The 16761-nt window shown below is 36.2% G+C and overlaps 1 protein-coding gene across 1 annotated transcript in view; it reads right to left on the reverse strand.

Moving 5' to 3' along the window:
- The window catches only part of LOC121323838 (calcium/calmodulin-dependent protein kinase type II subunit alpha-like), an 81981-nt gene that overhangs the window by 20149 nt on the left and 45071 nt on the right, over nucleotides 1–16761 (reverse strand). Inside the window, exons 4-6 of the mRNA XM_041265111.1 lie at nucleotides 9304–9358; nucleotides 1441–1506; nucleotides 930–1002 (exon numbers count right to left, since the gene is read on the reverse strand). Of these exons, the coding sequence (XP_041121045.1) occupies nucleotides 930–1002; nucleotides 1441–1506; nucleotides 9304–9358 (194 nt within the window). The remainder of the gene's footprint in view (nucleotides 1–929; nucleotides 1003–1440; nucleotides 1507–9303; nucleotides 9359–16761) is intronic.

A 16761-nucleotide genomic window follows, 5' to 3' on the forward strand; every position in this document is an offset into this window, starting at 1 on the left:
ATAAAAGAGCTGGGTTTATTATATTTTTACTATAGCCCTAAGAAAGGGTAGGATTCGGGCTATGCTGGAGGATCATTGGTTTTAGGTGGCCTCCTCGTTACTTAAATTCTAAAGCAGAGAAGGGGGGGTTACACCACCACCACTTATGTTAGCCACCACTTTTTATTAGCAGATGAATGCATTTTGCATTATGTGATTTTGTGACACTCCAACTGGGGTGATTTGTGTCTCCGATCACTTAGCAATCATATCTGTGGCCTAGAATTGAAATGATGAATGTGTATTCAAAATCACTTTAAGAAACTGCTCAACAGTCATAGACCAATTAAATATCACAGCTGCATTAACTACAATAGGGTAAACTAGGGCTCATCACACATCACTGTCATTGCCTCCAGGATTCAGGAGTTTGGTAACATTTGTTGCTTAGGTTGAAGAGAGGTGATTGGCTTGGCTTCAGGAAAGAATGACATTTGTTGATATTTAGTTCTCTTTAGTAAGTGGGTGAGGCTACATTTGAATTTGACATTTCAAATTGGATAAAATAATAAACATGGTCAGATATCCAGCATTGCAGAGCTAACTGTCTTTCAAAATGCCCATTCTGGAGGTACAACCAAAGGGGTTGCAAAAATGGCAAACCCGTACCTGTTCAAGGCATTGTGACAACAATTACCAGGTTGATATGTAGGCCTCACACCACTCAGGGTGCTTGTGGATTTTCTTTCACTACCACATAGCTGCAGTGAAGATGCTAGATGTTTTTTTTCCGAATCCCAAAGCAAACCATGACTTCCATGCACAGCAGCAAAAGCCACTGAGGAATTAACATCTAGCCAAAAACACAGGTGCACCATGCAGACTCTTCTATTATTCACTGTGAAAAAGTTGAACTGTTTCTTTAGCTATATCTGAGCTGTGAAACGTACCTTCAGGTCCCTGTGGACCACTCCCATCTGGTGACAATGAAGAACCGCCTCCAGGATTTGCTGAATACAGTGACTTGGGGGAAAAAAAATAAATTCCCTCTGGGTTAAAAAGCTGTTCATTTTAGTCCTTTAAATTTGTTCACAATACAGAAAAGTGTAGCGAATTAAAATACCAGATTTTTTAATGTCTAAATATAGGAAAGTATGAATGTCTTCAGACAGCTCTACTGTAACTAGGTTTTACTGCCATCATTGGCGTTACTGTTTCTGCTGACAGATTGTTGTACAGTTACAATTGTGCCTGTTTTTGTATGCTTTCTTTTGTCTCTGTGATTGAAATGATAAGGATAGTAAAACATACAAGGTAAATACTACTACAAGTGATAACATTTTAAATATATAGGCGGGTGTGTTTTCAAATAAAGGAACAGAATTATTATTATTGTAACCTGTGGTCGGTGGAGAGGTTTTATTGTAAGAAAAATTACAATAATCAAAACAAACCACTTACCTGGCATCAGCCTCACTATAATACTCCCTCGCAACAATATCTTCAAAAAGTTCTCCACCAGTTATTCTAACAAAAAGAAAGGAAAATAAGCCAACACATTCACTGATACATTTGTACCAGTGGAGAATGAATGATAGTCAGTGTGTTTAGTAAAATCCAAACACCCTTGCAAATGATCTTCAATGACAATGCACCCGCACAACAATAGTGGTTCTGTACTCAGGGCTAATGACAGCACAGTGGTATGAGCCAGCAATAGAAAGGCTGGTAGTGGAAACGTTATCATATTTAGTCCCCCCTGAAAACCATGGCAATATTTTCCAAATTCTGCGGCAAGGGTCAGTGATTTCTGCAAAAGAAATTGAATTCTACAGTAGCCTTTTAAAAGTGAAAAACAACCCTGTTCTTTGTTAATTTAATTTATATAGGGCTGTTTTCAAAGTTTATTATAGTACATGCTAAAACAAACAGCAGAATGAATACACAAAAACATTTATTGAAACTTTTATTAATAACAAAACAAAATTGTGAGACCACCGTCAGCAGTTAAAAAAGTAAAATAAATGATCAAATAAACACTGGCGTTTTGCAGTTTTAACCCTTTACTGCTATGAGGAAAAAAATACTTTGAAAGTCAGCAACTGCAACTAGAAGCAATACTGAAATTATTTTGCTCAGTTCCCTCAAATGTCATATTCCTTCAAATAGTGTTGATTCTGAGTAAAACTGACTGAAAGAAAAAAAAATAAAAATAAAAAAATGTTCTCCATTTTCTCAGGACTGTGTGTCAGGTGTTTAAAGTCCTTCCTTCCCATTGAAGAAGAGGAAACAGGGCTTTGATAGTTTCATCAGAAATGACCTTGCACGGTCTGCAAAACAGTTCAGCTGCTGTTTTATTTCCTAAGTGGCTTTTGACTCCAGTCACATATTTGCTCTTAACAAATGTATCTATTTTAGCCCAGGATTTTAATAGCCACAGCATGTCAGTGTCTAAAATAGGTAGTTTGCTTTTCCTAAGAGCGAGATAAACAAAGCATCGGTATTCAAAAATCTCACTGTACCACCTTTGTGGAATGTTTAAAAAAAAAAAAAATTGTTCTTATGAATACTAGTTAGGCTTGTTGCCATGTAAAAATCAATAATTCTACAACACATTCTACAGCGATCGCGTTTTTCATGGGGGACTACATATTTTGACACATCAGTAGTGGCATAATGGTATTGCACACTGGCAGTCCATCATTATCCCTACTGCAGTGACAATTTATTTTATTACTAGTACAGTATGTTGCTGTATAAGAAACACTGGGTAAATGTGCATCCATTGGTTGAAAATCTTAGGTATGCTTGTTTGTTCCACTATGGCTTCTTTGGGGTAATAGCGCTAGTTTTATAATGATCTCTCAATAGTACTTTTCTGCAGACGAAAAGCAATTCCATATTTATTCTGTCCGCTACATTTCCACCAGTATTCCCTCTGGCTAAAATGATGAGATTGAGCGGAACCTTGGGCAGCATTCTGTAGAGAACTCTGGCATTTAGAAGGTCTACCCAACACCAGTGTCTGTTACACTAATTATTAAGTTGTAGAACTGATGGCAACCAAAGTTAGTCATCCTTGCATGATCCTGTTAGTACTGTGTAACAATGCACAGTGCATCTTAATTCAGATCTGTGTTTACATTAACCTTAAGGGGGCACACAAAAGTTACATAACCATTAATTTATTTCCACAGGCTGTTAACAACAGGAACAAATAAAAAGCAGCAGCTGTAATAGGTGCATCCAACATTGTCAGTGTTATTTTGTACCTGCTATCCTGAGCCTTGACCTCACTGCAAAATCATGTATTTCTTTACAATGTTTTTCAAATGGTATAATTGAATTTCAGAAGTTTAAAAATTAGTTTTGTTCTGGTGAATGCCATTCCAGCAATCCATTAAAAACACTTGCAGAATGTATATATTAAAACTACCTAAGCTATGGAAACTGCAGCAAGTTTCAAGAAGTTTTAAAAGGCCTGTTAATATGAAAGTCTGTGAAATCATTACCTCCTCAAACCACATTGACTCCACACAGTTTTTCACTTCTATGGCTCATATATAACATATAGCTTTATGGAAGCTTTAGACTCCATTCCTTTGAATTTGCATGTGCATTTAAAAGCAAATACAATCGTGTGTCTGTTATATACAAACAGTCATGTTCATTCTGACAACTCAGATAACACACAGAATAAGGTCAACCAGGCTTAAAAACTGAACTCAACAACAACTCTATCTTTAACTGGTACATACATGCTTCAGTTGCCTGCATTGTCTCCATTGCAAGTGCTAGATTGACAAAATAATTTATTAGTCAATTAGACAATTCTGAAGGAACAGACCTTCCGGAAATCAAACCCTATCACATTTAGTAAAATGAAAATACAATAGGGATGATGTACTGTATTTCTGATAGTGTCATTCCTTCAATGAAAGGTACCCAGTCCATCAAGATAGACATTGTGGGGCAGACTTGATCTGCAACAATATTCAGGTACAGAGAGGGTGTTATTTGGCTTTCCAGGGGAGTCAAAGAACCCTGTGTAGTTTTCAGTAGGTGTGTGCCGTATCTCTGTTCTCTCCCTAATAACTACCAGAGCGGCTGTGTCATGATATAAACCGCGTTTCACATTTACCTATGGCAGCACATTACGAGTGCGAGGGAAAGAAAACTTAACAGTGAATTAAAGAGCAGTGTTTTAATACTGTACATTTAGTCATTCTTTACATTCATGCAGATGCATATAGTTTACTACAGGACAAATACATTATGTATCATTAACTGGAACTAAACAGTTTGTGTCATTATCTAAAAAAATATTTTAAAAAGTTGACTTATGAGACTCTTTTTGTGCATTTGTATAACACTGACTGTGTTAAAGAAGAACAATATGGTGATTTTGGTGTTTTGTAACAACTGTATCCCGTTAAGTCAACCCATGCAGCATTTGATAGGCTGCACAAAATGTCAGTTTATCAGCCGAGATGATGTTTGGAAAGTGATTTATATAATTTATAATTGTTCTACAGAAAGATAGAAAGTAAAGTAGAGATTCAGCTTTATAATAAAACAACAAATTATTACAAAACATGCATAAAATGAAAAATAACATTGGAAAACTAATTTCATTCTTTGGCAAAAAGTATTTGGGCAACCTTACATTACTATTTATTTGTGCCCACCCGTTGCATCTTTTACAACTTGCAGTCTTTACATATAGCTTTGAGTTCTGCAATTGACAACAGCAGCCTTCAAGTCAATCCACAACATCTCGATGGGACTGAAGTCTGGGGACTGAGATGGCAAATCCATAACTGTAATCTTCCTTTTTTCAGAAATTCCTTTGTAGACTTTGCAGAACTCTTAGGTTCATTTTCCTGCTGGAATAAAAACTTCTGTCAAATAAGCAATCTAGCACTGGGTAACAAACAAGAGTATAACATTTCTTGATATTTTGCAGCATTCATCGATCCTTCTACAATACAAAAGTTGCAAGGGCCTGAGGAAAAAAAACAAGCCCATCCCATCACACAACCTCCACCATGTTTAACACTTCTTTAAATTCTTTTCCTCTCTTCCTCCAAACATTGTTGCTCCCTTGGTAAGAAAAAATAAAAAATGTCAACATTAAATCTGGTTGAAGAAATCATCTGACCTCTTCAAATCGCTTTTTTTTTGTGTATTCTTTTTAATAAAGGTTTGCATCTTGGTTTTTGCCAGTGGATATTCTTGTTAAGGTAGTGGTGAATTGTTCAATCGTAAATTTCTTGACCATCTTCTCTCAATTTTTGGGTCAAATCTTTTGCAGTAATCTGAGGATTTTGCCAGACTATTTCAATGATTCTTCTTCCAGGCTTTGCAGAAATCTTCCTTGGTCTTCCACACCTGGAGCTAATAGCTTACAGAGTGCTTTTCAGTAAACCAAGTCTTTCTGCAATTTTTGAGATTGCTGCTGTACTGTTTAGTTTTAACCATTTATGTTGCTATTTTAAATCACAAATTTCCAATTTATTTTCAGCACTTGATGATTATGTATTTATTTATTCCATAATTATCATCGTGTGTTGTTTTTCAATCATGATAATTGTCAAAAATTATCAACGAATGGGGTCATACAAAACATGTTGATTGCCAAAATACTGGTCAAAAATATGAAATTCGTTTTTGCATATTGTTTTTCCCCAGACTTGAAAGATGTTGTGGATTGACTTGAAGGCTGCTGTTGCAAAAAGGAAAGTCGATTGCAGAACTCAAAGCTGTATGTATTGAAGAATGGGAAAAAAGACTGCAAGCTATAAAGGAGCAAAGGGTGGGCACAAAAAATATTAACGTAAGGGAGCCCAAATACTTTTCCCCGAAAAATGAAATTCATTTTTCAATGTTATTTTTCATTCCATGCATGCTTTGTAATAATTTGTTGTTTTATTATAAAGCTGAATCTCTAATTTAATTCTTTCAAAAGAACAATTGGAAATTATAGATATAACTTTCTTTGTGGTTTTTCTCTTTTTTTTTTAACTGCCCAAATACTTTTTTGTCTGGAACTGTATATATAATTTAATTGTTTCTCCATTTTAAAAGGGAAACTTAAAAAATATGGCCACAAGGTACAGTGTCAGTTTCACATGGAGCAGGCACAAGGGTCCTATATGAACAACCCTCCAAAATGTGGGCTACGTGACTATAGCAGATACATTTTCTAGTAATTTACATATTTGGCTAAATGCTTTGCTTGACAGAATGGCTGAAACATGATATACAGCCCTGGCTCACATTATGTTGCAATGCAGTTCTCATAAGTGAGACACTAATCTCCAGCTGTTCCGATTCTTGTTGGAGGGCAGAATTTAACCAGATACAATGGATCTTATTATGTAACACAAAAAATAAATAAATAAATAAATAAATAACCTCCTTTGTTGTTTTGTCTTCCTTATTGACTCTAGTTTCTGTTGCCAACACAGAAACATAGTGTTTCTGTTTATCCTACTTGAAAATGATTTTTAGTTTTTAAACTGATTTATTTTTTTAAATCTGAATCAGTCATGCTTCACATATTGGTTGACACACTATAATTTTTTATTCAAATTGTAATACATTATTCATTACAGCAGCTGTCTGCTTGGCTGGCTTGTATTTGTGGCATGTTTTTATTTTCACAAGCTAGTTAAAGAAAATAATTCTGCATAACTATATCTGTAAAATGATTTTGCATAACAATAACTGTGAATTAACTGTAAAATAATTCTGTATAACTGCAAATTAACTGTAAAATAATTGTCAAGGTACAACACATTTAGTTAACCTGCCATTTTATTTATTTATTTATTTATTTATTTATTTTGATGTGCTAAGGTTTATGGTCAAATTTGAAAAGTCTAATTCTAATAGTACATCCACTAGGACAAACTACTGTATATTAATAGCTTTGGGGTGCTTTTGTGTGCACTGTTTTTTTTTTTCTTTTTGTGCTGTTCCTAAGACACTGTATGCTAGCAAGAAATAGAGGAGAGAAACCAAGAGCTGATGGATGGGTCTTGGGGCCTAAATGATTTTTGAGCTGAAGGTTGCACTGTTTTGCAAGCACTCAGGGGGATGGTTGTAACACACAACCTGTACAGTAACAGATTTCATATTTCATAATGCACCATGAAGCATTTCAGAAAGCCAGCCAACTGGAATGGCATAATCTGAAGCTTTTCTACTCAGGTTACAGTATCTCTGAAAAATCTCCCAGCTTTTTGTTTTTACTGTGCATGCATCAGTGTTTGTGTGTAGCTTAAAGCCAACCACTTACTACATTAAGTAAGAAAGCACTCCTAGTCTAAGATTAGACTTATTTTTATTAGCGCTATAGAGATACCATATGCATCTTTCTCCATTCCGCTTATAATTCTATTTGTGGTGTCAATTATTACCAAAATAGATTCAAATGTTGACTTGACCTGACTTAGTGACAGCCCTTACTGGAATTTGAGTATCATTTTATCTATTGAAAAGTTAGAAAAGGCACTCCATTATGAAGAAACACGTGACCCATTACTGTGATAGTGAAACTGTTTAGATGTGCTGGTTAAACCACATACCTCTCTAAAATCCATTCAAAAGCTAAAGAAATCTCAACCTTCTAATTTCTGCAAAGAAAATCATTAAATTGAAGAACAGCCAGGTGTCCGTTTTCAGCATGACAAATTATTGAATGCCATGACCTGGAATTATGCATTAATCTTGGAAATTTGAATGATTTTTTTTTTTTTTTTTGGCTTTCATTACTGTCAATCAGAAACAACCAAGGACATGGCCTTTTACGCTGTTGACTCACCTTGAGGATATAACATTCCACTGGGTTCAACCAATAAGAAAAAAAAAAAAATCATCTTTAATGATAACATGAATAAGGCTGTATTTTTTCACATTTGCCACAATTTCTGTGAAATGTACCCATTGTTGTGTAGATATACATTTTTATCATTTAAATATAAATACAGCAAACGTTTCCCTTATTGACGCACCACCTGTTACACGCACCACCTGTAATTATATTCAATGAAAAAGTCACCAGCGGCATCAAAGATCGGAAAATAATTCTGCCAATGATCGTTCTGTCCAGTACAAGGAGGCATTCCAGGTTTCTGTTGTTATTTTTACATGTTTTACATTTATATGTTTTTATTTTGTTTGATAATTCGCTGATGGTAAAAATAGGTGGACGTAAACTAAATATTCTACAATTTAGTATTTACTGTTTTTCAGGTAAGCATTTAGCTACTTAAGACAATTTTTTGTATAATAACTCTAGAGAAAATGATTAATTTTGAATGTGACCATTTTTAGACAGTGAAATGCCATCAAACAAGCCATTTTTACCATGAAAAAATTACAGCCCTAAACATGATCTATCGTGACAATGTGACCTTTGAACTCTGCTGACCCCACCTAACTTATGATAAAATACAGAAGCGGGTTTAATCAACAAAGTCAGGGAAGCAAAATAAAAAATCTAATTCAAGTATGTAAAAACTACACAGGCTTTCACAGGAGGAAGGCAGACAAATGGGTCGAAAATGGCATCTATACAGTTCTTTAAATTAAACATTAATTTCAGGTATTGCTCCAGTCTTTAATTATTTCCTATGTTCGTAAAAGGAGAAAAATGTACAAGCCTGATTTTTAAACAATTTCGAAGTTTGCGTCTCCTTTTCGTAACATGATTGTAAGACTTTAAAGCTCTTTTCAGAAAATGTAAGACTATATCCATGTAAATGTTTTGAAAAAAATCTTTGGTACATGATATATTAATAAACACATTTGCCAAGATGTAGTGGGATTGTGGTATCTTATTGAATTTGAGAACTGTTGCCTTATGAATAGAGGTGATCAATTTCAATAAGGCTTTTTTTTCAGTGACATCGAAATCTAAAATGTTGTACTCGGTTAATCAATAGGTTATAAATTAAATATACACTAGAGAAATGTGTGTTTTGAAATGCATCTCTCTAGTCCAGCCTCAATACATTAACAATATATTTCAGTGATGCTATGAAAGAAAAAAAAATAGCTAACCAAACTAATCTGTGATGATGAGGTTTGGAACTACCTTTTTAGATATCCTGTCTTCTGCCATCGTTAGTGTTACTGTATGCTAATAACAAAAGCCCTCAAGAAAAATGGTAGCCATATATTAACCAGCTAGTCTTGTGGCTTATCATCTGGTGCCTTCACCTGCCACACTTCATTGCTCTCCTCTTCAGTACGGTAATCAAGAGACAAATGATTCTAAGGAAAGATACTAAACAAGTAAAATCATAAAGTACTCACAAGTCAAAGATTAGGTAGTGGTGACCCTCTTCAGAGATACTGTCATGAAGTCTCACTGAAAGAGAAGGAACAAGCCTGAGAAAAACTGCATCCAAAAAGTGTCATAAATAAGTATTAAATTAAAATACAATTAACCATTTGCTGAAGTTTAGTTACATGCTAATAAACAATCAATAGAGATGCCATGCATGTGTGTATCTATCATTTGATTGCCATTTGAGCTCATATATTGAGTGTGTTTTTTGAGACTTGGTTTCCTCCTACAGTAAAAAAAAAAAAAAAAGACATACAGAGTACGTAGCATTACCGGTATTATTCTAGAAGCTATCCACTCTATGAAATATTAACCAGTTAAAACAGCCCTACATTCAAAAGCAATTTAAACAGTATACATACAGTAATACAATACTCACTGAAAACAATCAATTAACATGTATGTTGGTGTATGTGTTACCACAGGATATACAGTACAAATTGAAATACTGAAAGCAGTTGAAAGTAGAACTATCACAATATACCAGTATTCCTTCAAATTGCATTGGTTCCTTCTTAAAGTTGGCATTTAATAAGTCTCTCACTTTCCCAGATCTATAAATAGAACAATTAGTCATCCAATTTACCTAACTGTTTCTAGCTTCATAAAAATTTCTATTGCCGCATTACACTCTAGACTTTAGCAACGAAGCATTATCAATGTTCAGATTAAGAGACAGCTTTATTTTCTCTGTCAATCTTGCATCAAATAATTCTTCAAAAGATTTGATGATTTTAGGACTCTCACTAGCAAGTGCAAATGTCTTTCTAAACATGGATTTTATATTATGTTTCTACAGCTTACAGCCTCCATTAAAAAGATACATTGTTTAGTGTGCGGGTGTGTGTGTTTGTGCCGGAGTACAAGAGATGGAAGACTGCATCTTAGATTTCCTGCACTATCACTGTGGCCCCAGTTAACGGTGGAAGCCATTTCTAAAATTATGTATATTCCATTTTGATTATAAGTTTAGGTGTGTTATTTCACACACAATTTCCCCCATGTTACAGCATCCACTTTTCTATGTATCTGGGGGGGGGGCGGGGGGGTGAGAAGACCCCAGTCTACTAAAAAATGTATAGTTCATATCTATAATTAAACTTAACAATAAAAAAAAAAATCAGAATTTATTTAACAACAACATATATATTGATTTAAAAAAATCACAAAATTGAATTATGCTTGATGTGTATATAATCTGTAGGCAAATAAAACTGAGGAGCAGCTCCGGAACGTATGTCAAAGAGAACACCAAAAATAATAATCATAATAAGCGTGAACATCATAAATGGTATGAGAAATGAAATGATCCTTTTTAACCATGTGAATCATTGTAAGGCATGGGAAAACATGGTCAACAACCATGAAGATTCAGGATGTACAAGCACAGTATAAGCATATTGTGGAGCTCTGATAGTTTAGAAATGATTATTATGATGGATCTCACTTAAAGTCCTTTCTGCATCATGGTGTACATTCAAAAAACAAAATGCAATCCAGAGTATGCAACACAGGGTTAAATGACTGTAAAGACTGTTCATTTGTCATTTAACTGGTTTCTGCTCTGTTGCAGAGCACTCAAAAATAGGATAGTGCGTCAAGTACTTACTGCACAGCATGTAGATCCTGTGAATTAATATTGTTCTAGTTTTTATTTTATTTCAATTGTGAAGGAGATAGTCACAGTGAATATTAAATTATTGTTTATCATATTGAAAAAGCAAGCAACTTAGCAGTTAAGAGCACTGGTGGGCAATATAAGTGGTTTAAATACTAGATACTCATTGATTCACATGAAATTGTATACCTACCATAAAATCAGGGAGTTCTAAAGCCCTCATGAATTGAATTGGCCACCTGATCCCCTTTGTGCAGGTTTTCCTCAAAGATTTGCCTGTATTTAGCACCATCCAACATCCAGCTTTTCAGTCCCTGCCGATGAAAAACATCTCCATAGCATGATGCTGCCACCATGCTTCATAGTAGGGATGGTGTTACCTGGGTGATGTGCTGTGTTGGGTTTGCACCAGACATAATGCTTCACATTTATTGCAATTCCAAGCAGGATTTTACATGGGCTTTTTTTCAGAAATGACTTCCTTCTTGCCATTCTTCCATAAAGGCCAGATTTATGGAGTACCTCAACTATTGTTGACACATGGACAGTTTCTCCCATCTCAGCCATGGAACACTGTAGGTCTTTCAGAGTTGTCATTGGCCTCTTGGTGGCTTCTCTGACCAGTGCCCTTCTTACCCGGCTACTTAGTTTGGGAGGACGGCCTGCTCTAAGCAGATTCTGGGTGGTGCCGTATACCTTCCACTTCTTAATGATCGACTTGACTGTGCTCCAAGGGATATTCAATGCCTTTGAAATCTTTTTATACCCCTCCCCTGATCTGTTCCTTTCCACAACTATCCCAGTGTTGTTTTGAAAGCTCCTTGGTCTTCATGGTAGTATATTTGCTTTGAATGCACTAGCCAACTACCCATAGCAAAGGGGGTGAATACTTATCTAATGGAGACTTTTCAGGTTTTTATTTTCAATTGATTTGTTTTTTCACTCCCTCAGCCCCCCCCACATTTTTTCACACATTGAAAATCAAAGGAGGGGTGAATACTTCCTATAGGTTGGGTGTTGTGTGTGTGTGTGTGTGTGTGTGTGTGTGTGTGTGTGTGTGTGTGTGTGTGTGTGTGTGTGTGTGTGTGTGTATATATATATATATATATATATATATATATATATATATATATATATATATATATATATACACACACACACACACTATATACACTACAGAAATGTGACTGCTTCCCTTATCTTAATTGGCAGGGAGGTCATTGACCTTAGTTATTATGTGAGTGACTGTCTCCCACGAAAATAAGAGGAATACTGTCACATATTTTTTACTGACAAATCCGTGCCTTTCATCAGCTCCAAACACTGGAGTCGCAAATCACAGCAGCGCCTGTGGAATACAGTGTGAACACTGAGATCAGTCAGGAGACCTGTTGATATTTAACTATCCCATGGAATAAGGAAAATTGTCAGTCAAATTGAAAGAAAGGTTGGACATTGGAAGTGTTTTTCAGTTGTTGTAATTTTTTATTTTTGATTCAGGTTTTCACAGGGAAGGGAATGCTTGGACACAGCAATTACGCAGAATTTGATTCAAGGCTATTATATATCTATAATAGTCTCACATACAGGCTCATGCTTCGCTAATCTTGTGTAAAAGCACGTGTATGTGCCTATTTGCACAATTATATCTATAGGCTAAAATAACTTCTCTTCAAATATTGTGACAGATCACTCATGGGGTAAACTGCATGCGGTGTCCGCTGTTTCCAATACGCATTTACAGCTCCCTGTTATATTCCATCAGCTCTTCTATAGCTTTAACATATATGCTGCTTTGATGAATAGCAGCTACCATTGCATTACAAAATGAAAACCTGCAAATTAAAAAACACAAACTCTTGTGTGGGTAACAATGTACACGGTGTAATTAAATTGCAATTGCATTTGTGGCTGCATTGCAATTATATTATAAATTAACAACATTTGTAAATGCAGTGTAATTGGAAAAGACACTGCCATTGTTTTTTTTTTATTGTGTAATGAAACAAATGCTTGCACTGTAACTACACAATCATATGCTTAATTACTGTGTCATTAGTGTAATTACAGCAGTTATAAACAATTAATGCAACATGTTACCCTTCTGTGATTAGCAGCCGTTTGATGGGTTTAGAAGCTTGCTCTCATAAAAGTGATCTCTCTAACCACCACTGATCTTTCTATCTCTATTCCTCTTAAATCCACCACCCTCTCTTCCTTGTCATCCACCAAGAACCTCAGTGTCACCCTCGACACCTCCCGATCCTGCTCTCAGCACATCTCTACTCTGGCACACTCCTGTATCTTTTTCCTCAGCAATATACACAGAATTTACCCCTTCCTCACCGACTACTGCACCCAGCTCCTAGTTCAGGCCCTGACTACTTGACTACTGCAACTCCCTCTAGGCCAGCCTCTCTGCTTCTGCTATCCATCCACTCCAGCTCATCCAAAACTCTGCTGCTCGCTTCCTCATTTCTTCCATGCTACTCCGCTGTTCTGCTCCCTCCAAGGGCTCCCTCTTGCTACTCGCATACAATTCAAAACTCTTGTACTCACCCATCGCTGTCTCCACCTATCTAATTGTAGTTGCTCTGATATTCATGAAGCTGTGTGGCAAAGTGGTTGTAGTGCGCAGGTGTAGTGGTGATGTGATTACATTACAGAAGTCAGACAACAAAGTTTGTGGTCCAAACAATACACTTATTTATAATCCCGGTCTGGTGACTGTAAAGAATAATCCCTAGCAATACACATCAATGTGTATTGCACTGTTGCAAACAAATGGTTTATACACTCCCAAATAATAAACACAGTTCGAAAGAATAAACACAGTAGAATACATACAAAGACACACACAAGTCCAGAGTGAGTGCTAAAGTGCTCATGGTGAAATACAATTTATTCATGTGCAGTTGTGAAGTGTTGTCCGGGTTTAGTGCTGGTATGTAGCAACACCTCCGAATCGTAGTAGTCATCTAATAATACCAAACAGTACAATTAGACCTCACAAACAAAAAAAAACACTCACACTTAAATTACAGTTCTCCTTTCTCGGTTTCAGTTTAACCATAACAAAAGGAACAGATCACTTAGTCACATCCCCTTTTGTACCGTCAGTCACGTCCCCTTGGTTAGCGAGTTCAACTGTTCTCCTCCAATCCACGGTTGCCACTCGCTTTCCCTCTGGAGCAATGACTTGGTGTGCCGTAGCCCTGCCCCCTTTCTAGATTGCCGACTTTCATCTAACCCTTGTAATGAATTGTCTGATTATCCAGTCCGGGGTACTCTGTTCCTTTTAAACAGCGCCCTTACAGGTTGGGAGGGATATTTATAACCAAAATTCATTATTTCTCTGTCACAAGCTGTCATAGACATTGTTAAGCTAAAAGTTGCCTAAAATAGATGAATGAATATACAACTCTACAGTCACAAAACCATAGCATCTCCAGAAAAGGCAGCACATTTAATTTAGAACAACTAAACATTGTTTCTGATAAAGCACTGGTATTGATATCGTACCATGGTGCTGCAATGGATCACAAGTGTGTGTAATATGAAACTATTACTAAGGCGTACTTAGGCTCATTCCATTGTAGATGTAAAGTATTGTGCTACCTTTGCACCATAGTACAGAACAGTTGTACTGTCATTAAAATGCTACAGCATTGAAAGTTATTATAAGAGTTATGTGAACATCTGTAGCATTAAATTGGCTTTTTTCTTTACATCTCTTCATTTCTAGATTTAAACTGGTATGTCAAAATATTTCCCAACTCTCTGGGATGCATTAACCCTTCCTGGTCCATTTATTCAGCGCTTGTCAGGCGCGTCAGGTACAATTTATTTTCACACACACACTGTTTATTTTACACAAGCTGTTTAAAATATATTTATTACAGAGTAAAACATGTTTAAAAGGCATTGAATCACAGTGCTGTATCTCCAGCCAAGCCCCACCCCTTCCTTATTCGCTATATTTTTCACATACCTCTTTTACCTCTTTATCACCAAACTCCTCAATAATGCGATCACAGTCATTATTTTATTACTATAACATCTCAAAAAGCTCTGCAAATGTCTGCGATATTCTTTGAGCGCTGGATGCAGAAGCAGCTATCTCCTTTGTTTATGTCCGTGTTATCTATGTGATGCATGGAGCTATCAGATACACCCTTTTTTTCGGCTTCATTTGGTTCCTTTCGGTCTCACTTGGCCATTGAAAGGTTTTCTCAGCTTTTTCACGAGAAAAAATGACTAGAGACGTGTGCTTTACGTCTTTTTGATGATGTCGGACAGGGTCCGACATTTGACTGGAAAGGGAAAATTGTAATGTTGGACCTGGTCCGACATAGGACCGCAAAGGGTTAAGCAGGCATAGAGAGATGGTCCTATTTATTTCTATTCAATTCCACATTAATGACTATCTGTGAGATGAGGGTTAACAGCTGATGAACATCATCTTCATTTTTGTAGGGTTTAAAGGCATCTTGTAATGCTCCATGCAATATGAATTCAACATAACTTTATTGCACCTGTACTGTGGCAGCATGTGTGTTGCCTGGTTACCTCCTTGCAGTACAGTTGTAAAAAAAATATCTTACTGTCTGGAATTTCATCATTTATTTTCTGCTTTTTGGTTAGAAAGCATTTTACAAAAGGTGCAGTTCTGTTCTGTACTTCTCCACTGTCATTTTCACACCTTAAATGAAAAATGACTGTTATCGCCAAGCCAACTGATCAAATTTAGTTTATCTTCACAAATTTCATAAAAATCATTGTACAATAGAACCGACATTTACACATTTTCACAGGAAGCAGTAATCAAGTAGTAGAAATATTAACCGAAGTAGCACAACATATGCCCCTTGTGACTTAGTGCAAGGTAATCATACCTGCTGCCTTAAGTGTCCCCTGTTACCATTTGGATGGAAGTTATTTGGTTATTTCTCATTATAGTGAATACAACTATTAAGAAGAGAGGATACCAGGCAGTTACTTATATACAGGGGCGGCGCCAGCTTCTTCCCGGTGGGGGGTGGGCTAGACAGAATACTGTATATTCTAAAATATTTGCACATGCAAAGAAAACGAAACACACAAACTATTTAAAGCCAAGTAAACAACACACCAAAATTAATTACACCTTTTTTGCCCTAGCCGATCGAGCCCATACATCCATGTAAATTAAATGAAACCCCAATCAAAATACATACAATCTGCCACAGTCTTCGTTAAAATAGCAAAAGCAACCAAAAAGAACTGCCAGTAAATTCATAAACACCAAAAAAACACAAAATAAATAAAGCAGTGCCAATAAAGCAGCATTTGACATCGCGCAAAACTAACATACATTATGAAGCAAAAAAAAAGTCATGTACAAAGATTTAACTTACCACAGAGAAGCTTCATGTAAGGACAACCCGCCTGTTGTGATTTGCCTCAAAAGAATCAATGACATCATCTACATTTAGTCCTTTTGTTCTCGTTGAATTTATGGAAAGTAAGACGAGGTTACTGGCTCGACAGTCTCTACTGGTGTTTCTCAAGAAGGTTTTCAGTCATCGTAGGCAGGAAAAGCTGCGTTAGCAGTCTGCTGAACTAAAAGGTAATGTCACAATACACACAAGTTTGTAAAAATCAATAAACGCATCTCGATATGGTAAGATCATGGTCGAAAATTCAAATGTGCAGTTAACAGCATGTCCCTGTTTTTTTTTTTTCTTTCAAAAAGACATCGCACTTGAAGTTCGGCGGCCAGATTGTCTTCGTGAATCCCATAATGGAGGGACATCAGCAGAACGCG

The sequence above is a fragment of the Polyodon spathula genome, chromosome 12 (genome assembly GCF_017654505.1).
Source record: "Polyodon spathula isolate WHYD16114869_AA chromosome 12, ASM1765450v1, whole genome shotgun sequence".
NCBI lineage: Eukaryota > Metazoa > Chordata > Actinopteri > Acipenseriformes > Polyodontidae > Polyodon > Polyodon spathula.